Below are 22,799 nucleotides of genomic sequence, written 5' to 3'. Positions count from 1 at the left end.
GTCTTTTCTCCTCTAATTTCATTATATTTATTCCTTCTATACATCAGTGTGTGTTTGTGTGCATATATCGGTGAGTGCTTGCGTGATGGATGGACCTGTGGGTCCCCAAACCAGGGTTCTGGTGCCCGGCTGTGGGTTGCGTGACGAGTGGGTGTCTACGTCGCAAGGGCACTGGGGCAGAACCACCCCTAATTGGTCAGGCCGGAATCAGCCTTAATGATTTAATATGGAGAAGCGCAATGTAAAAATAAGTCCCCGGGCGGGTACCAACTCTGTTGGAGAATCCCGCACTCCTGGTTCACCACCAGGAGTCTGGCCCACGTATACGGGGGGTGCCGACACTGCGTGTGGGGAGATGGCCGCTGCTGCGGCGAGGAGTGGGGAGGAAGGCGCGATGACGCGCGATGGTCCGGGGCCGGTGCTCCTTACCGCACCGGCAACGGACAGGAATACGGAAAACGACGACTTACTTAGGCTTATCACACGGACTCCGACAGTACGTTTGGAAAGGATAGACGATTCGGATGGTTCTCTTAACACCATGAGAACCGCAGACAGCTCTCGCGCTTCATCACGCGATCGAGCAGGGAGAAACACGGCTGGAAAACGAAGGCTCTCGCTCTCGTTATCCGGCTCGGATGAAGGTGGGTCTGAGCGGTCCATCCGGTCGGACAACCGGCGCAAGAAGACCGCCAAAAGAGGACGTGGACGTCCCCCTACCACAGGGGATTACGTAGGCGTGGCTGCCATGAGGAAGCACTATTTAGAGCTGGAGTGTGAGGACCTACAACTTCAAGCGGAAAAAGAGGTCGCTGCAGCCTTGCAGCATGCGCAGCGACGGGCGGAAAAGGAGGCTATTTCCCAGGCGGAACGAGCGGCGATTGACAGACTCCCGGCGGCCACCAAGCTCAAGACCATTGGGGAGCAGGGCCTTGAGCTGATCAAGATGGTCCGCGCCAAAAGCGGCAATCTAAAGGGCACATTCACAAAGGCCTTGAGGGAAGGTGAGGCCAAGATCGAGGAGTCGGTCAGCGGCCTTGCCTCTTTCAAAGAGGACACACTGAGACTCGAGGCCGAGAACATTCTCCTCAAAGAGGAATTAACGAGATTGCGAGAAGAGGTGAGTCGGGCCCAGAAGGCGCCATTAAGACCACCTCCTCCAGCAAATGCGGAGGACCCGGTACAACATGACGACTCCGTAATAACGGTCGCCAATCTGCGGGTCATGTTCGAGGAACTCTCTCGCTCGATAATGGAGCGAACCTCGAACATGATCAATGCACGCATTGAGGGCATGCAGGACCGGCTGCTTCCAGCCAAGAGGCTACGTCCTCCACTGGCAGCAGACGGCAAAAGCAAGGAAAAGGATACTCACCCGACAAAGGACTGGCCCGCCATCCCTCAGGCAGGGCCTTCTAGGACGGTGGCTTCTACTCCGGCGGCGACATCTGCACCAGCATCTGAAAAGAAAGCTAAGAAGAAGAAAAGAGCAGGAAAGGAGAAACCGGCAGATCAACAGCCGGCTCCTCCAGTGGCTGCAGTTCCTGGCCCCTCTGAGGGATGGAACACTGTGGTACGAAGGAAGGGGAAGAAGAAAGCGCTACCGAATGTGACAAACACGAACCCCACATACTCGGATGCGACAAGGGCACGGCCAAAAGAGACTGAAAAAATCTCCCAAAAGCCAAAACCAAAAAAGCGGACGAGACGACGGAGGCCCACAGCTCCCGCTACGGCTGCAGTTGTTATTACACTGCAGCATGATGCGGTCGAGCGGGGTGCCACCTATAGTGACGTCATCATGAAGGCCCGGCAAGAGATTAACTTGGCGGAGCTGGGATTGACGGAGGGCGTTCGTGTTAGGCGGGCGGCTACGGGGGCTCAAATTATGGAACTCCCACCCAGTGCGACCAGCGAAACGGCGGATCGTCTCGCCGATAAGATGAGGCTCGTTCTTGCTGGCGTTGCCCGGGTGGCCAGGCCTGTCAAGTGCACGGATATCCGCGTATCCGGCCTTGACGACTCGGTCACTCGTGAGACTGTTTTGGCAGCGGTTGGAACGAAGACGGGTTGCTCCCTGGAACATATCAAGGGGGGCGACGTCCGACAGGGTCCTGGAGGAACGGGTACTATGTGGGTTAGGTGCCCCGTGGCTGCCGCCAACACCTTGGTGGCTGCGGGTCGCTTACTCGTAGGTTGGAGCTCAGCACGAGTGCAGGCTATGGAATCGAAGGCCATGAAGTGCTTCCGCTGCCTGGAAATCGGTCACACCGGGCGGCAATGCACCTCGGAAGTGGACAGGAGTGGCTTATGCTTCCGATGTGGACAGGACGGGCACAAATCGTCGTCCTGCACGGCTAAACCCCACTGCGCAGTTTGTGCTGCAGCTGGGCGAAATGCCAACCACACAATAGGAGGAAAGGGGTGCGCTCCCCCGAAGAAGGGGCGCAACAGAATCAGACAAAATCCCCCTACGGCGGGTCGGCCACAAGACCGACATGGCGAAGACATAGTCATTCATAATGGATAGTAGACCCAAAGAAGTGCTCCAGGTGAATTTGAATCACTGCATTGGCGCCCAAGATCTGTTTTTTCAAGCGTTGGTGCAGTGGCAAATAGATATCGCCATAGTAGCGGAACCCTATCTGGTCCCGGCCCGCAACACCTGGGTTGGGGACTTGACGGAATCCGTCGCTATATACTGCAGTGACACCGGCCCCCCGCTCGTGGTGCGGGAGAGAGGCCGAGGATTCGTGGCGGCGGATCGGGGGGAGTATACGATCTTCGGAGTATACTTCTCTCCGAACAAAACGCTGGCCGAATTTGAGGCATTTCTGGATGAGTTGCTGGCGGCAGTCTTAAGAGCGGCTCCGAGACCTGCTCTGGTCGCCGGTGACTTCAATGCCAAGAACCAGGCATGGGGCTCTCCTGTGACCAACGCTCGGGGAGATGCCGTGCTGGAATGGAGCGTTCAGGCCGGCCTGTCGCTTTTAAACCGCGGGGCTGCGCCAACATGCGTTCGACCGCAGGGGAGCTCCATCGTTGATCTTTCCTTCGCTAGCCCCGCGGTCGGACGACTGGTCCAGAACTGGAGGGTGGAGGAGGAAGTCGAGACATTGTCGGACCACTTATATATTCGATTCTGTGTCTCCTCCCCAAACCATACCCGGACGGTTCCAAGATCACTAGAAAGTGCATCAGAATTCCCACGATGGTCACTGACCAAATTGGACCCGGAAGCGCTGAGCGAGGCTATTGAGGTGGAGGCCTGGACGCCAAGACCAACGCTTCCTGCTAATGTAAACGCGGAGGCACTCTGGTTCCGAGAGGCTATGACCCGGATATGCGATGCTGCCATGCCCCGCGTTCGTGGTCCTCCTGCAAGAAAGCAGGTCTATTGGTGGACGGACACGATTGCGGAGCTCAGGCACCAGTGCATAAGGGCACGCCGACCTTACCAGAGACAAAGGCGTAGAAGGACGCGCAATGAGTCATTGGAGAGGCGACTCAGATCTGAGTACAGTGCAGCCAAGAGTGCCCTCCATCTGGCTATAAAGCAGGCAAAGGAGGCGGCACGAGAGGAAATGCTGGCGGAACTTGATCGGGACCCATGGGGTCGCCCATATAGAATAGTGCGCAATAAGATCGTCCGCGGCCCGCCAGCTTTGGAGACGCTACCTCCCGAGCAACTCCCAACAATCGTGTCCGCGCTTTTCCCGACTGTTACGGGGGCGGATTCACCGCCTAATAACGAGACGGCGCCGCTAGGAGAAATCCCGCCTGTCTCAGAGAGTGAGCTGGATGCGGCAATCCTAAGGCTGAGAGGTAAGAAGACAGCGCCCGGCCCGGACGGAATTCCCGGACGGGTTTGGGTGAAGGCTTTGGGACCACTAAAAGAGAGGCTGCGAGAACTGTTCAGCGCGTGCCTCACCCAGTCGGAGTTTCCTCAACCCTGGAAAGAGGGAAAGCTAGTCCTCCTCAGAAAGGACGGTCGCCCGGCGGATTCACCCTCGGCTTATAGCACAATATTTGTAGGAAAATTATTGCGTTCAAATTTATTTTTTTTCTCGTAAACTATACTTCTAAATTAGAATTTTTTAAAAAGGAAATGAAGGTCAATAAATTAGCTATCATTACGTATTTTAATAATAATAATAATAATAATAATCTTTATTTCATTTTCATATAGGCCGATAGTGTTGCTAGACGAGGCTGGAAAGCTCCTCGAGAGAGTGATCGCGTCTAGGATAATTAAACACCTTGAGCAGGAAGGCCCGAATTTATCCGCAGCACAATTCGGCTTCCGCGCACAACGCTCGACCATAGACGCGATCATGGAGGTCAAGGAGTTCTGCGAGGAACGAACGGCGAACGGCGCAGTGGTATTGGCGGTATCATTTGACATCGCCAATGCTTTTAACACCTTGCCATTTGAGGCAATTGAGGATGGTCTTCGTTACCATAGGCTGCCTCTTTATCTGCGCCGTACCGTAGCAGGATACCTGAGACGAAGAACCATAGTAGTCGTCGGACGCAGCGGACGGGTCATAAGGATCGTCACGTGGTGCGGGGTTCCGCAGGGGTCAGTTCTTGGCCCACTCCTGTGGAACATCGGGTATGACCGCGTTCTACGGGCGGCACTTCTCCGCGGGTTACGCCTCGTCTGTTATGCAGACGATACTTACATGCTGGCCTGCGGAGAATCTTTCGAGGAGGCAATACGTCTGGCGAGAGTGGGCGCGGCCCAGATGGTAGCGCGTATTGAGGCGCAAGGGCTGCGAGTCGCAGTCGAGAAAACGGAGGCCATTTTCTTTTATGGACCCCGTAAGCGCCCACCTCAGAACGCGTCCCTCCGAATCGGAGAAATCGATGTGCCAATCGGATCGGTGATGAAATACCTGGGCCTCGTCCTTGACTCAAGGTGGACATTTACCGAACATTTCCGCCGATTGGCACCAAGACTTAAGAAGACGGCAATGGCCCTGGGACGTCTGCTGCCCAATATGGGAGGTCCGGGGTCCTTATGCAGGAGGCTCTACACAGGTGTCCTCCAGTCAATGGCCCTGTATGGAGCCCCGGTGTGGGCAGAGCGTTTAAGCGCCCAAAATAGAGCGCTCTTAAGAAGGCCGCAACGTGCTATGGCGCTGCGAATAATTCGCGGCTATCGCACGGTAGCTGGCGAAGCGGCCCTGGCACTGGCAGGGTCCCCCCCGTGGGACCTGGAGGCTCGTGTACTTTCGGAGGTATATTTTCGTACAGCCGAATACAAGGAACGAGGGGAACGGGTGCCACCAGATCTGGCAACCCGATGGCGCCGACAGGCACGCGTTATATTAATGCGCACCTGGCAGGACCAAATGGCGTCGCCGACTGCCGGCCGTCAAGTGGTCGCAGCAATCCGGCCCATACTTCAACAGTGGATGGCACGTCCCTGGGGCGCCCTTACCTACCGTATGGTGCAGATGCTGACCGGGCATGGCTGCTTCGGTCATTACCTGCACCATACGGCTGGGAGGGAGCCAACGCCCCGTTGCCACCACTGCCCGGACACAGACGATGATACGGCGCAGCATACGCTCGTGGATTGCCCAGCCTGGGTCGAGCAGCGCGTGGAGCTCTGCGCCGTACTTGGACTTGACCTCACTCTCCCGGCCATACTGTCATCCATGGTCCGGTCGAGAGAAGCTTGGGAAGCGGTCTCCACCTTCTGCGAATCTGTTTTATTGCAGAAGGAGGCTGCCGAGAGGGTTCGGGAGGCCCAAGAGGACGCCGACCCCATGAGAAGAAGGCGAGGAGGGCGTAGGCGCGCTCAATACGAGCGCCAACTCCCGCCTTAAATGGGCTCGGGCGACGGATTGGGGAATCCGCCGCCCATTGCACGAGCTCGACCGGTTGAAGAGCGTCCGGTGCCTCGGACTGCTCTCCCGAAGATAGCGGCAGCAGTCGTAGACAGGCAGTCGCACGGCGGATGTTGCTGTGAAGCAAACGCCGCTAACTGGGCCGCTGCAGTTTCGCCCCTGGCGGGTCCGGCGGCCCAGCAACAAGCGGAGGAGGAGGCACCGGTGGGTTTTAGTGGGTAAACCTGGGTGCTCTTCCTTACCACAGCACCTGGGGAGTCCCACATATCCCGGCGGCCTTTTCCCCCGGGCCGTCGGGAATGCGTAACGCATTTCCCACTGTTATAAAAAAAAAAAAAAAAAAAAAAAAAAAAAAAAAAAAAAAAAAAAAAAAAAAAAAAAAGGTATGATGTAAATGTAATATGGCGGCGTAATGCTCGCCAGAAAACCGCTATGCAGTTTGGCAGGCTGTTATGCGGGCGCCAGACATGTGATCAAATACGCAAATTCACCAAGTGTGGCACTGACATTTGCCTATTTGTGCAAATTAATTGCTGGCATTTTCCTATTTGTGCAAAGTTTGCTCAAACTTTGATTTATAATTGAAATTGTTAAATAAATAATTATGATTAATTATTTATTTAACAATTTTTCAATAAAGAATTTATCTGTAAACAAAAAACGTGACGACACAACGGATTGAAAACGGTACATAGAAATGTACCGTTTGTACCGCGCCCGGAGTCGTCACCGCATTTTGTCGTGTCTCGTGTGCAACGCACTTACACACTAAACCAGTTGTTCTCAAAGTGTGCGCCGGCCACCGCGCGCCCATAGAATATAAAAATAATATACGGGCGGCCGCGGCTTGCTGCAGTGCACGCTGCGCAGTAGAAAGCAAAGTAAGGTGCATTGAGTAGCCACAGCTATTATCATTAAAGGTGATTATTTATTTTGACTGTATCAGTTTAGTAGTAGGGCGCCGCGCGCCGTGACGTCGCGTCATAATACAAAAGTTGTAAGCTGTAAGTATCGGACACACGTCTGTTTTACCACAACCGTCATGACGGTACGGTAGTCGGTAAATCTATACTAATATTATAGATGCGAAAGTATCTCTGTCTGTCTGTCTGTCTCGCTTTCACGCCAAAACTACCGAACCGATTGTAATGAAATTTTGTATACAGATAGTCTAAAGCCTGAGAAAGGACATAGGCTACATTTTTACTGGAAAAAAGGGTTGTAAGGGGGTGAAAATGCGTAAATAGGCTACTTGACCTCATTTTTTTCTTCATGCTAATCGCTTCATAATCATTCATTATTACAAAAAAAACTAATATTTTAATACTTTACACAGTAGAAACCCATAAAAATGTTAATTGAAAAATATGCCTTATAAATGGCGCCGAAAACACTGTCCGCCATAGTGTGACGTCATACGTTTTGTATTTTAAGCTCTCTTTATAGAACATTTTTTTTTATATGCTAAATGTACGCGTCTAAAAGTGCCCAAAAATTATAAAAGAATTAAATAAGAAATTAGAAATCATTTGTAATGTTGAAAACTTTTGGAGAAAAGTTTTGGCCATTTCATTTCCCGTCTACAATAAATGGAGATAATTTATTAAACTGATGTTTTATTTGAATTATTCAAGAAAATATATTTTACAAATCTTTCTAGGCTTATTTTTATTATTTATATACAAATAAACTTACATATTATAACGAGCGCGATAAATAAAAGATATTAAATTACAAATAGAATGACGTCACATCCAAGTACCGCAAAAGCGTTTTCGTCAGTACATATCCTATTTTCATAAAATCATATTTTCAAATCGACTTTATTTATCAATCATAAGCTTTTATTTGATGATAAGGGTGAAATACGGTTTCCTAGGCCAAGTTCTACTAGAAATATGTATTTGTTCAATGAAATTGAATATAGGTCAAGTAGCCTATTTGTTCAAATTAAGTTAGTTCCAAAAATTCATAATAGATGGCGCCGTGCGTCTCCTACATCGCGGTGATGCTTGCCCAAACTTCTTTCTATAAGAGGTGGTAGCATAGACTTATAATATAGCATTATAGGTTTATGGGTGGTAGAGTGCGTTTCATCGAATAGTTCCCTTTGCCGTCATGTTGGCATTACTGTCTGTCAATAACGTAAACACGGCAGACATGCTCTGCGAGTATTCATATGTTTTAGTGTGATTTTGTGAGAAAACCATGCCAAAAACATTAAAGAGTGATGAAAGAATGATGGTGTTAAGAGTGAAAGTGTTTTGTGAACGTGAAAAACGTAACGGAGGCCCAATAAATGTGAATAACTCGGATTGCCGCCATTTCAGCTTAGTGAAATAGGGTTACCAGCATTAGTTTAATCACCCTGAAATGCAGTAAAACTTATGAAAACTCGCAGATCGTGTCTACCGTGTTTAGTTGTTTACGTTATCAACAGACAGGAATGCCAAAATGATGGCAAAGGAACTATTTGAAAAAACGCACTCCAGTGACGAAAACTACATATATGCGTCATGCGAACGAAGTCGCGGGTAAAAGATAGTACTTATATTATTATTATTATCAGGGCGAGCGAAGCGAGCCCTAGTATATCCCACAACCAGGTACATTTTGTGGTACACTTTACGGAAAAACTATCACGCCTATTGATTTGTGCTTTAACATAGTAATCACCAGTTAGTCAAGGTGTGACGACACGAGCCCTCACAAAGCTCGGCTTTTAGCTAGTAAATGCGAAAGTGACTTTGTTTGTTTGTTACGCCTTAAGTTTGTTACGCATAAAGTACTAAGCGGATCATCATGAAACTTTCATACGTACACTTTGTCTGGGGTATGGAGAAAGACATAGGGTACCTTTCATCCCGGGAAAAAGAACGGTCCCCGAGGAATAGACGTCAACGCAGGATAAGCCGCGGGCGAAAGTTAGAATTATATAAAATTAGGGAATTATTAAAAGTATTTTGTGATAACATAATATTATTAGATCTCCCCTAATTTAAGGTAGCACAGTAAATATAATGAGGCAACACTAATTTGCATTAGTGCCAACATGACGGCAAAGGAACTATTTGATGAAACGCACTATATCATCTTTCATTCGAGTTTAGATTTTTAATTTTCGATTGTTATTACTTTTTACAGTCTGTCAAGAAAGTGAAGAAATTAAAAAGTGGCAACATCGTACTGTCATCCCTTTTTTGTTAGATTGATTTGAAAGGGATGACACTACGATGTTGCCACTTTTTAATTTCTTCACTTTCTTGACAGACTGTACGTTATTAAAAATGAAAAACTAAAATTATTATATAAATAAATATCTCCCTACTTGATCACAGTAGGTTAACCAAATTTGGAGCAAAGCAAAGTAAAGTATTAAGTGCTTGTTCAATTGGTATATTAAACAAAAATAATGTTTCTTGATTCGTTTTTTTTTTAATTAATTTTTATGCAAATTTTTGACCCGGAAAAACGCCAACTTTGACACTCTTTAAAAAAATAACTACAAAGAATATCGATCTCGGAGTTTTACTCTAATGTTTATATAGCTATCAACTATAGTATTTTGAAAGAAAAACGCGGTGAAACAAAATCGAGGTTTTTATCACACTGTGCGCCGGCACCATAAATCGAAAAATTTATACCTACAACAAATACTGATTATCGACATCGAAAAAGATAAGTATTGCACACTTATCTTTTTCGATGTCGATAATTTATTTCTTAAAAATAAAATTAAAAAATATAAATGAAAATCCCTCATTATTAAATGTCAGCGTGTTCCTAAACTGTTACCAGTATACTGGCCTAAGGGGGATATTAGATTATCATATATATTGGATCCGAGATCATTGAGTCAATGATAAATTGGATAATGTAATATTGACATATGATTCATTTCTTCCTTGATCAAAGATTTTTGACATTTGCTGAGAGATTGGATCCAATACGGTCATAGAAATTGGTGTTGCCAGTTATTTAATATAAAAAAGAGTTTTTAATTTCTTGTTCGTTAATATGTTTTAAATAATGTAATGTAATTATTTTTCTAATTATATACTTGCTGAAATAACAAAAAACAAGCCATATTAAAAATGACGATGTCTTTGACAAATCGAATTCTCTGAGATCTAGTAACCCTGACGTCAATACCTGTCAGCGTTAGCGCTTTCCATTGGCTATTGAAACCACATATGACGTAAATTGGATCAATGAAATATGATAATGTAATATACAGATATGATCAAATGATCATATATATTGGATCCTATATATGATCATAGAAATGATCATATATAAATGATAATGTAATACCCCCCTAATTGCTTAGGCCAATGATCGCTTACATTTTCATTTATGTCACACTTGACAGTGCATTGATATTTTTTAGAAACACAACCCTTATGTAGTCAGTGACATTGAGGTACAATATACTGGAGAGAGCCTTATATCGGTGTATAAGCGTCAAAAGCGTGTAATGTTATGTCCTACTTACTAGGACATAACAAAGTAGTCGGTCTGCATATTTCATGTAATAAAAGTGTTATTAAAGGTTTTTATTGAACATTTAATGCTAGATATTGTTGAGTTTTGTGGTTCCGCTAAATAATAAACCATAAGAATGGCCAAAGAATGCCTCAAACACTTGGATTTAACATTAAATACGTAAGTTTTGAACAACGTTTTTTGGGCTTTTCAATCAGTATTTTTGTAAGCTAAAAAGATAATTTATAATTTTTTAATCCCTTATTCGTGCTATATACTTAAGGCATTAGTACTAAAAATGTAATTTAAGAATTTGGCTATAAAAATTGCATAGCTTTTTACGTGGGTTTACGGATTCTCATCACTTGAACTATAGTTAATCGATATCATGAACTAATTGACTTTCTTTCCTGTATCATAATGTGCTTCGAAATAATCGGCAAATAGAAATTTAATATTCAAGAAAATAAACGCGCACTACTTGTATGAAAATAAGCACAAAATGGCCACGCGATGACGGGCTAAGAGGGTTTTCACACGAGATACGACACGACACGACAAAATGCGGTGACGACTCCGGGCGCCATACATTTCTATGTACCGTTTTCACACGGCACCGCACGACACACGATTTTGAGACGACAATCCGCTATGTCGACACGTTTTTTGTCTACAAATAATATATTATAAATAAATTCTTTATTGAAAAATTGGTAAAATAAATAATTAATCATAATCTAACAGCCTGCCAAACTGCATAGCGGTTTTCAGGCGAGCATTACGCCGCCATATTACATTTACATCATACCTAGTATTATAATATGGTAATAATTAACATTTAACATGGGCATAGCGAGGTACTGGCAGGTTTTTTATACTATACATAAATAATATTATATTATGACTACGTTTTATAATAAGCTTAACTATCAGCTTAGGACCCCAACAATAGATGACATATTTTTAAGAAGTGGCTGAATGAATGACTGGTTTACACGTATAAATTGCTTATCGAGGTAACAACTAAATTTTAACTTAATTTCAAGTTATTAATTGCATGTAAACACAAAATTTTGTAGCAGTAGCAAAATTTAGTAGCAGTAGCAAGTAGCAAGTTCACATTTAGTTAAGTAAGTATAAAGTCATTTAAGTTAAAATCTTGTTGGCTACTTATCTACTTAATACGTGTAAACCAGCCATAAGTGAATACGGTGTCACAGTATAGCAATATTAGTCCCATAGACATAATATATATAAAAAATATATATATATATATATATATATATATATATATATATATATATATATATATATATATATATATATATATAGACATAATATATATAAAAAAAAAATATATATATATATATATATATATATATATATATATATATATATATATATATATATATATATATATATATATATATATATATATATATATATTTTTTATATATATTATGTCTATGGGACTAATATTGCTATACTGTGACACCGTATTCACTTATGGCTGGTTTACACGTATTAAGTATATAAGTAGCCAACAAGATTTTAACTTAAATGACTTTATACTTACTTAACTAAATGTGAACTTGCTACTTGCTACTGCTACTAAATTTTGCTACTGCTACAAAATTTTGTGTTTACATGCAATTAATAACTTGAAATTAAGTTAAAATTTAGTTGTTACCTCGATAAGCAATTTATACGTGTAAACCAGTCATTCATTCAGCCACTTCTTAAAAATATGTCATCTATTGTTGGGGTCCTAAGCTGATAGTTAAGCTTATTATAAAACGTAGTCATAATATAATATTATTTATGTATAGTATAAAAAACCTGCCAGTACCTCGCTATGCCCATGTTAAATGTTAATTATTACCATATTATAATACTAGGTATGATGTAAATGTAATATGGCGGCGTAATGCTCGCCTGAAAACCGCTATGCAGTTTGGCAGGCTGTTAGATTATGATTAATTATTTATTTTACCAATTTTTCAATAAAGAATTTATTTATAATATATTATTTGTAGACAAAAAACGTGTCGACATAGCGGATTGTCGTCTCAAAATCGTGTGTCGTGCGGTGCCGTGTGAAAACGGTACATAGAAATGTATGGCGCCCGGAGTCGTCACCGCATTTTGTCGTGTCGTGTCGTATCTCGTGTGAAAACCCTCTTAGCCCGTCATCGCGTGGCCATTTTGTGCTTATTTTCATACAAGTAGTGCGCGTTTATTTTCTTGAATATTAAATTTCTATTTGCCGATTATTTCGAAGCACATTATGATACAGGAAAGAAAGTCAATTAGTTCATGATATCGATTAACTATAGTTCAAGTGATGAGAATCCGTAAACCCACGTAAAAAGCTATGCAATTTTTATAGCCAAATTCTTAAATTACATTTTTAGTACTAATGCCTTAAGTATATAGCACGAATAAGGGATTAAAAAATTATAAATTATCTTTTTAGCTTACAAAAATACTGATTGAAAAGCCCAAAAAACGTTGTTCAAAACTTACGTATTTAATGTTAAATCCAAGTGTTTGAGGCATTCTTTGGCCATTCTTATGGTTTATTATTTAGCGGAACCACAAAACTCAACAATATCTAGCATTAAATGTTCAATAAAAACCTTTAATAACACTTTTATTACATGAAATATGCAGACCGACTACTTTGTTATGTCCTAGTAAGTAGGACATAACATTACACGCTTTTGACGCTTATACACCGATATAAGGCTCTCTCCAGTATATTGTACCTCAATGTCACTGACTACATAAGGGTTGTGTTTCTAAAAAATATCAATGCACTGTCAAGTGTGACATAAATGAAAATGTAAGCGATCATTGGCCTAAGCAATTAGGGGGGTATTACATTATCATTTATATATGATCATTTCTATGATCATATATAGGATCCAATATATATGATCATTTGATCATATCTGTATATTACATTATCATATTTCATTGATCCAATTTACGTCATATGTGGTTTCAATAGCCAATGGAAAGCGCTAACGCTGACAGGTATTGACGTCAGGGTTACTAGATCTCAGAGAATTCGATTTGTCAAAGACATCGTCATTTTTAATATGGCTTGTTTTTTGTTATTTCAGCAAGTATATAATTAGAAAAATAATTACATTACATTATTTAAAACATATTAACGAACAAGAAATTAAAAACTCTTTTTTATATTAAATAACTGGCAACACCAATTTCTATGACCGTATTGGATCCAATCTCTCAGCAAATGTCAAAAATCTTTGATCAAGGAAGAAATGAATCATATGTCAATATTACATTATCCAATTTATCATTGACTCAATGATCTCGGATCCAATATATATGATAATCTAATATCCCCCTTAGGCCAGTATACTGGTAACAGTTTAGGAACACGCTGACATTTAATAATGAGGGATTTTCATTTATATTTTTTAATTTTATTTTTAAGAAATAAATTATCGACATCGAAAAAGATAAGTGTGCAATACTTATCTTTTTCGATGTCGATAATCAGTATTTGTTGTAGGTATAAATTTTTCGATTTATGGTGCCGGCGCACAGTGTGATAAAAACCTCGATTTTGTTTCACCGCGTTTTTCTTTCAAAATACTATAGTTGATAGCTATATAAACATTAGAGTAAAACTCCGAGATCGATATTCTTTGTAGTTATTTTTTTAAAGAGTGTCAAAGTTGGCGTTTTTCCGGGTCAAAAATTTGCATAAAAATTAATTAAAAAAAAAACGAATCAAGAAACATTATTTTTGTTTAATATACCAATTGAACAAGCACTTAATACTTTACTTTGCTTTGCTCCAAATTTGGTTAACCTACTGTGATCAAGTAGGGAGATATTTATTTATATAATAATTTTAGTTTTTCATTTTTAATAACGTACAGTCTGTCAAGAAAGTGAAGAAATTAAAAAGTGGCAACATCGTAGTGTCATCCCTTTCAAATCAATCTAACAAAAAAGGGATGACAGTACGATGTTGCCACTTTTTAATTTCTTCACTTTCTTGACAGACTGTACGTTATTAAAAATGAAAAACTAAAATTATTATATAAATAAATATCTCCCTACTTGATCACAGTTTCGCCATACATTTCTATGTACCGTTTTCACACGGCACCGCACGACACACGATTTTGAGACGACAATCCGCTATGTCGACACGTTTTTTGTCTACAAATAATATATTATAAATAAATTCTTTATTGAAAAATTGGTAAAATAAATAATTAATCATAATCTAACAGCCTGCCAAACTGCATAGCGGTTTTCAGGCGAGCATTACGCCGCCATATTACATTTACATCATACCTAGTATTATAATATGGTAATAATTAACATTTAACATGGGCATAGCGAGGTACTGGCAGGTTTTTTATACTATACATAAATAATATTATATTATGACTACGTTTTATAATAAGCTTAACTATCAGCTTAGGACCCCAACAATAGATGACATATTTTTAAGAAGTGGCTGAATGAATGACTGGTTTACACGTATAAATTGCTTATCGAGGTAACAACTAAATTTTAACTTAATTTCAAGTTATTAATTGCATGTAAACACAAAATTTTGTAGCAGTAGCAAAATTTAGTAGCAGTAGCAAGTAGCAAGTTCACATTTAGTTAAGTAAGTATAAAGTCATTTAAGTTAAAATCTTGTTGGCTACTTATCTACTTAATACGTGTAAACCAGCCATAAGTGAATACGGTGTCACAGTATAGCAATATTAGTCCCATAGACATAATATATATAAAAAAAAATATATATATATATATATATATATATATATATATATATATATATATATATATATATATATATATATATATATATATATATATATATACATGTATATGTATATATTATGTCTATGATTAGTCCCATAGACATAATATATACTGCTACGACAGTATAAATTAAGTCTATGGTCCCTACAGTAACGAAACGCCTTTGACGTCGCACGATGCCGCCACCGATGACAGGTACCGAGCAGATATGCCAGGGTTGCCACGAAACGGGAAATAAAAATAAAATATTGTGCTTGTAATGCAAATGTTATCATTTAATCTGTCTAATCAGCGTGTTATATTTACATATTTATTTATTTTATTTATTTTAAAAACTTTATGCACATATAGGTACAAAGGTGGACTTAATGCCGTATGGCATTATCTACCAGTCAACCATTGGGCGATACAAGGACATAGTTGTATAGGTGCCAGTCGAGTTGAAAGAGGAAAAGACAGAAAAAAATATATATATATTATACTTATAAAATATATATTGTATAATATTATACTTTACTTATAATATACATATTATCACACATAAAATCATTTAAAAATAAAACCAATAACCATACGTAATATATTATTATATAATATATTACGAACGAACGAAACAATAAAACAGAGATGCAAATACATGCCGCCAAGGCCAACACAATATTAGTGTAAACTGTGAGCCGATATTATTATATTTATGAAAATTTAAATCCTTTTTGTTTTTTGAATCAGATTTACATCCGTACACTGAACATTTATTATAATATCCTATTGTTTATAAGATAAGTTATCGTTTTACAACACAAAATTCGTAGACAACGCGCCAACGTCACCCCTGTGGGCGCAGGTACACAAACTCCGCGAGTTAGTGTACGCGGGCCCGCGCCGCCCGCTTCCCCGCGGGTACCCCTCCGTTGCTCTGCGCAAGTACATTCGTTTCACTACTGTAGGGATATGCCATACTAGCTGTTGCCCGCGACTTCGTCCGCGTGGACTTCAGTTTATAGCGCGCGGTGTCAATAAAATTGGTGTCAAAAGCTTTTTAAAACCCTGGTACCCCATAAATCAAAGTACCCAAAACAGCCGTGTAGTATACAGCACATAATGGTTTTTTTTTATTAAACTTTTTTATACCTAAAGCTTATTTAGCGTTACACAACTTAGCTGCATAATGCATTACACAACTTTAGCTTTGCCCAATACCCATAAACTATTTAGTATTAATTATTGGTAGACTGTTGTTTCTCATATCTATGTTGGTTCGTGAGTTTATTAATAACATGTATAACAATCGAAATATTAACTCAACATGGTACCACATCTTATAGAAATACATATGAGCAAGCGATAGCGCGATCTAGGCGACTCTTGGCGCCATCTGTTTCAGTTTTTGGAACTAACTTAATTTGAACAAATTTACGCATAAACACCCCCTTACAACCCCTTTTTCCAGTAAGAAGTAGACTATGTCCTTTCTCAGGCTTTAGATTATATATATATTCCATTACAATCGGTTCAGTAGTTTTGGCGCTGTTGTTTTTGAATTTGATATCTAAGTTGGTAGGTGAGTTATTAGTTAATATTAACGTGTATAACAATCGAAATAATCGTAAAAACTTAGTTCAACATGGTACCACCTCTTATAGCAATACGCATGAGCAAGCAATAGCGCGATTTAGGGGACTCTTGGTGCCATCTGTTTTGAGTTTTTGGAACTAAGTTAATTTGACCAAATTTACGCATTTTCACCCCCTTACAACCCCTTTTTCCAGTTAAAAAGTAGCCTATGTCCTTTCTCAGGCTTTAGCTGCCCCCCCCCCTTGATCATGTTGACGTCCCTACTAAGTACATTATCTAGTACTTTTATCTATAAAAATTAAGAAAACGAATTTTTGCCATTTCTTTGCAATATAATATTTTTAGTACTAAAATTATAATTTTTTTATTTTTTATAAACACCTAGCTTATGAAAAATCTGATTTGCCCCTCCCTGGCCCAGAACGTAAGTAATTTTCCAATTCCTGGGGATTTTCTATGGATTTTCTCATCCTTTAACATAGGGATTTTCCCATTGACATTTTTTTCAGATATGTCAGCAGTCTACAAATATATACTAGTAATCTGTGGTCAGCAGTCAGCTTGACAAGTTGACACTCGACTGTCAATGTAATAAATGTAAAGATATTTTGTTTACATTTAGCAGAATTTATTTTACAACTGAGTATTCCTATTTTCTAGCATGTTAGGAAACCTAAAAGATTTTATTTCGGTTGTCCAAGATGGACTGAGTTCGAGCAACAATTTAAGGCAGACTTTGCAAGAAGTTCAAAAAGTAACCAACATTTTCAAAGAGAAACAGAAACCGAGCAGCGAAAGTAAAGTTAACTATGGAGCTGGTGGGGAGTTACTTGAGCATTTTCAAAAGCAATGGGAGGAACTTCACGAAAACGCCGAGAAAAATGCGAAAGAAGCTGAAGCAGTGGACGAATTGATTCTAGCGATACACGCTGAAACTAAACTAAAATTGCAACAAGCAACTGAGTTTGCTTACAATGTAGCTCACCTCCCTAGTTTGACGGCTTCGGTAGCACAATGCATGGACAGTCTTAAAAACGTTCAGACGTTACTGAAGGATGTAGAGGAACAGTTACTCGACTTTGAGGATATCGTCGAAAGGAATAAAATGGAGAACAGAAAACTTGATCATCATTATCAGCTCACATTATACAAGGAGAAGAAAATGGGTGAGTTGGCTTGTCAATTACTGTATTTCTAATTTTAAGTTTTTGAATCCATGAGTTCCAATCGGACAAGAGAAATAATAAAAATTATATTATAATCATTACTGGAAATTGAACATTTCAGAGAGGTTGGAGGAAATCAGAAGTTCTCTAGCTACAGAAAACATGAAAAAAAGTACAGAAAGGGAAAAACAACAACTGGCAGAGCTGCAGCTGAAACGGGAAATTAGTGCAGTTGCGTTCCAGAGTGATGTAGCCAGATACAAACTGAGCGGAAACATTCCAACTGGTAGGTTCTTGTCCTTTATGCTTCTAGGTTATAAAATATAAGATATTTAATAAAATAAAAGAGTTGTTGTATCAGTAACCTAGATGCGACAACTCTTTTATTTTATTATACTAAAGGTGTTTCTTTTTTGTCTATTTCCATGATCGGTACAAATTCTCATAATGACTTAGAATATATATAACTAGCTGTTGCCCGCGACTTCATCCCCATTAACATAGTATAATAACAAAGATGGATAGTTTTCTCCTTTTTGTTTTTGTGGTTCCTTATACAAAGGTAAAAACAGACCCTATTTAAGCAAACATCAATAAACTTTCATGTTTCTAACTCAAGAAATGATAATACTAATTTTTATTAAGTTCTATGAATTAACATGTTAACCCTTTAGCCGGCAAAGTCGGAATAATCCGACAAATATTTTCGTGCCCATTTGGCCAAGGTCGGATATTTACGACCAGTACCATTACTCGGCTAATCTGCCTTTTTTGTTTGATAGCACTGTATTAAATTAAAATAATGTTTATACTTGGTAAATAGTTAACGAAGTAATCATTTACAATTGAGTACACTTTAGTTTCTTAATTAGAAGACCTAAAAATAATGTCTAAAGTTAAATAAATTACTGAAAATATTCTTAGAAAAGTGTATTGATGTCCAAAATCCGAGTCGGAAAAATCCGACAGTAGGGATGGGATATAAGCAATAATTTACTGATACAAAAATCCACATAAATTAAAACTTTTTTGTTTTTACTAACTAATTTATTATTAAACAAATAAAGCAATGGTTACTGAACAAATAAACGTGTTTTTTTTACTTAATTTATAATAAATATAGTATAAAAATTTCAGTGATTGAATTGACGATTCCCATCCCTAGCCGTTGCATGTTTAGAAACGAATGTTGTCAGCACACCCTGCGCCACGATCGGAAAAAGACGACCGCTTCTGACGTCATAAGCGAGTGCCGCCTTCTAGAATTTTCCACTAGTGTTGTATTTATAATGATGCTATCGATAAATGTGATTGTAGTGGATACTTAAATTAGAAATAAACTTACAATAAATTACAAAGTAACGCTTTCCTATCTGTCTGCCTGCTACGACATTTAGATGAAATTGTATGCATGTAAAGGGGAGGGGATATCGATCCACTATTGAAAATCTATATTGTAGTAGGTTATATATTTAAACAACTCAATTATTTAATCCGTAGAAACTATGAAATTAATATTATTTAAATGTAATAACAAATATCGGGAATTATGTCACTTCACTATTCAAGCTGTTTTTAGCTAATGTTTTTGCCAGCGTTGTATATTTACTAACAACATTATGGATTCAAATATTAGATATCAGTTTATACTTTATATAAATTATAAATTAAGAAATAAATAATCGACATCGAAAAAGATAAGTGTTGCACATCACTATTTGTTGTAGGTATAAATTTTTCGATTTATGGTGCCGGCGCTAGAGGCACGACAATTGATTTTAAGCTCGGCGGTTAAAGGGTTAACAGTGTAGCTACAAATTGCTAGGTAGTCCCCTCACGTGCAAACACGTTTTTTTTAAATAAGTTAAGAAATGACATGACATATTATATCTACACTACTATTATAAAGAGGAAAGATTTGATTGTTTGTTTGTCTTGAATAGGCTCCGAAACTACTGGACCGATTTGAAAGATTCTTTTACCATTGGAATCCTACATTAATTCTGCTGAACATAGGCTAAATTTTATTTTGGAAAAAAATAGGGTTCCGTAAGATATTTGGGATTTTCGGACGCAAGGTGTAAAAAATCAACCAGAAATGTTAATTTTTCGTGTACGTTGCCTAAACTATAAAAGATAGAACCATAAAATGTTCTAAGTATATATCCTTTAAATATCTACAAAAAAGTCCGCGACACACTATACCTATCTATGTTGAGTGAGGCACAATAACCATTTTTTTATTAAAAAATCTTGAAATGTTTTTGGACTACATTTAAATGCCTTTATTTTACTCATGGCATTAATTCTTATCAAAATAAATTATTTCATTACTAAGTACAGTTAATGTAGATAATATTTGGTCTTTGAATTATTAAAATTGGACGTTTGGTTTTAATGTTATGGCGAAATTAAAATATTACGATTTCTGCTGCACGTTGTGAATTGGGCGTCGTCAAGGCGCGCCGCGCGGGTGTGCTCGCCCGGAGAGTCCACGTAAATATTAATTATTATTACCTCGATCATGGGAATCGCAGACAAAATAGATTTATAATATAATAGTTATGCGACAGCCGGGTGCCGCTTCATTGATGGGATAATATTATATTGCTTCATTAATTCATTACGTTTAGTGTAAACCATTTTTATGTTCTGCTTAACATAAAGATTGACTAAGAAATAAAAATTGAAAAAATATTTAAAAATCAATGTCCACCCGTGCGAAGCCGGGGCGGGCCGCTAGTTTAACATAAAATCATATTTAGCCACTATAATTGCTTTTTTTTTTTTTTTTTTTGCAAGACCCCCATGAATTATGATGTACACTCGTATGAACTATATTTTCATCTACTCACATGTGGTGCACTCAGTGAATTTATTAAATTCCGCATTAATTATTTTATTTTTTTCGTTTCCTTTAATACCTATCAATCAACTTGTGCACACAGCACAATATTTACTTTTAGTTTGGTGTTTTCTTCGGCTTTATTCATTTAATGAACCGCCGTTCAAGACCCTTGACGGAAGAGGAGTTATGGCAGATTTTCGAAAATAGTGCTATTGTTTCTCATACTATAATGCTTGTCATTAATATTTTTATTATTTACTTACATTATAATTGTAATTTTCATTGTAATTGATAAATTAGTTTGTTTTATTTTACTCTAATACTACTGAAAAAATCTAGTAACTTTACATACTTATAATATCTTGGGAACCCCATCGAAATGTCCCCCGGACATTGTTTAGTTAGTTTTTCTATTTTATAGTTCATACATGTACGCAAAAAACGATAAGAAACTGACACCCTAACGGCGGTTCCCAATATTTGATCTATCTCTGGTTTGGCCCTACTAGAGATAGGAATAACTCACATTAGACATTAGAGACATATATTTTATGTCAATTGTGAGCTATTCCTATCTCTAGTAGGGCAAAACCAGAGATAGATCAAATATTGGGAACGGCCGTAAGGGTGTTTACACACGCGCTGCTGCATTACTCATCCTTGTACTTCTATGGGTCCTTTACTTAGAAATACAAGGGTGAGTAATGGAGCGGCCGGCACCACAAGGTAAGGTAAACAGCCTTACACACGGTGCCGCTGCGGCGTGTGTGTACAAACAGCCTAAGCCCGGGCGCGCACTAGCGGCCAGGCCGCGGCGGCCGTCGAGATAATCACCTTAGTATGAAACCGCCGTAGACCACGCGCACCTGGCCGCAACGCGACCAGCGGCCACACCATACTTTCGATGGCCTGGCCGCTAGTGTGCGCCCGGGCTAAAGGTACAAGTTGGAAGCCGACTACTACATGAAGTTGCAGCAGACGACGTCGCGACACGACATTTCTAAGTATTTCTAAGAATGTGTCGCTAGCTGCGCAGGGTATTTCATAGAAATACATACAAACCAGTAGTGTCGCGAGGACGCGTTATCTGCGGTAAGCGGTTGCTTCATGTCGTCCGCTGCCAACCGGCACCTTTATTTTTATTTATTTATTTAACTCAGGCATCTTGGCCCATATTATAAATACCTTATAGACTAACATACGTACAATTATACTAAAAACTAACACTAACACTAAAACACTAAACACGTATTGTCTGCGACGTGGGGCGCGACGTGTTCGGAAGTCGTCCTCGGAACCTCCTGTAGACGACTCCAATCGGCCAGAACTCCTCCTTCTCGAAGGTCGGTAGATGGTGCGTCGGGACTCTCACCACAAAGGAACTAAAATTTAATTTGTGGCGGGACTCCAAGCGCTCGACCCTCAAGACGAAGTGGGTCTTGCTTCTGATGTAGTCCATGACCTGCTCGACCGTCTAGCCCAATAGTGCACTAGCGGCTAGGTCGCGGCGGCCATCGAAAGTATGGTGTGGCCGCTGGCCGCCGCCCGCCAGGTGCACGTGGTCTATGGCGGTTTCATACTATAAAGTATCTATTCTATCTCGATGGCCGCCGCCCGCACGGCGCTGTAGCGCGCTAGTGCGCTATTGGGCGGCTTAATGTTATAAACATTATATTATATTTACTTTTATTTTTTAAGTTTTGTATGTTTGTATGAGATAACTTGGGTTATCATTATTAGATGTCAGATGTGTCTTAAGCTTTTCAAGTCATGGTATCTTTGAAGCCACAACTTATATTCTCATAAACTTAAATTTCAGGATCCTCCCCTGCCCCACAACTGTCTCTAGAACAGATTCAGCTGGACAACGATAGCACGGACTTGGAGAAATTTCTAGAGGACTAAACTTTCGATAGAGCAATTAATTAATAATTATTATTTGATATGAATGTTGAGCTTATGAAGTTATATTTTAAGAGATAAAAAGATTTATATTTGACTTGTTACTGGTAATATAAGAGTAGATTTATTAGGAAATTT

At 39.8% G+C, this 22,799-nt stretch overlaps 1 protein-coding gene across 1 annotated transcript; it reads left to right on the top strand.

Moving 5' to 3' along the window:
• The first annotated feature begins 17,323 nt into the window (after positions 1–17,323).
• Positions 17,324–22,796, top strand: LOC121728182. The gene is made up of 3 exons (XM_042116321.1): positions 17,324–17,911; positions 18,033–18,197; positions 22,579–22,796. The coding sequence occupies exons 1-3, from the start codon at positions 17,407–17,409 to the stop codon at positions 22,662–22,664; spliced, it is 756 nt and encodes a 251-aa protein (XP_041972255.1). The 5' UTR covers positions 17,324–17,406; the 3' UTR covers positions 22,665–22,796.
• Positions 22,797–22,799: the final 3 nt, after the last annotated feature.

Source organism: Aricia agestis, chromosome 1 (assembly GCF_905147365.1).
Source record: "Aricia agestis chromosome 1, ilAriAges1.1, whole genome shotgun sequence".
In the NCBI taxonomy this organism is placed as follows: domain Eukaryota; kingdom Metazoa; phylum Arthropoda; class Insecta; order Lepidoptera; family Lycaenidae; genus Aricia; species Aricia agestis.
The sequence above is the reverse complement of the archived record's forward strand: the minus strand, read 5'-3'. Positions and strand labels throughout refer to the sequence as shown.

What these genes read in the sequence shown, in the direction of transcription:
- LOC121728182 (XM_042116321.1), top strand. Translation starts at nt 17,407, where the DNA reads ATGTTAGGAAACCTAAAAGATTTTATTTCGGTTGTCCAAGATGGACTG. An exon ending in ATACAAGGAGAAGAAAATGG is followed by an intron (nt 17,912 to 18,032) that starts GTGAGTTGGCTT and finishes TGAACATTTCAG; the next exon opens with AGAGGTTGGAGGAAATCAGA. An exon ending in GAGCGGAAACATTCCAACTG is followed by an intron (nt 18,198 to 22,578) that starts GTAGGTTCTTGT and finishes CTTAAATTTCAG; the next exon opens with GATCCTCCCCTGCCCCACAA.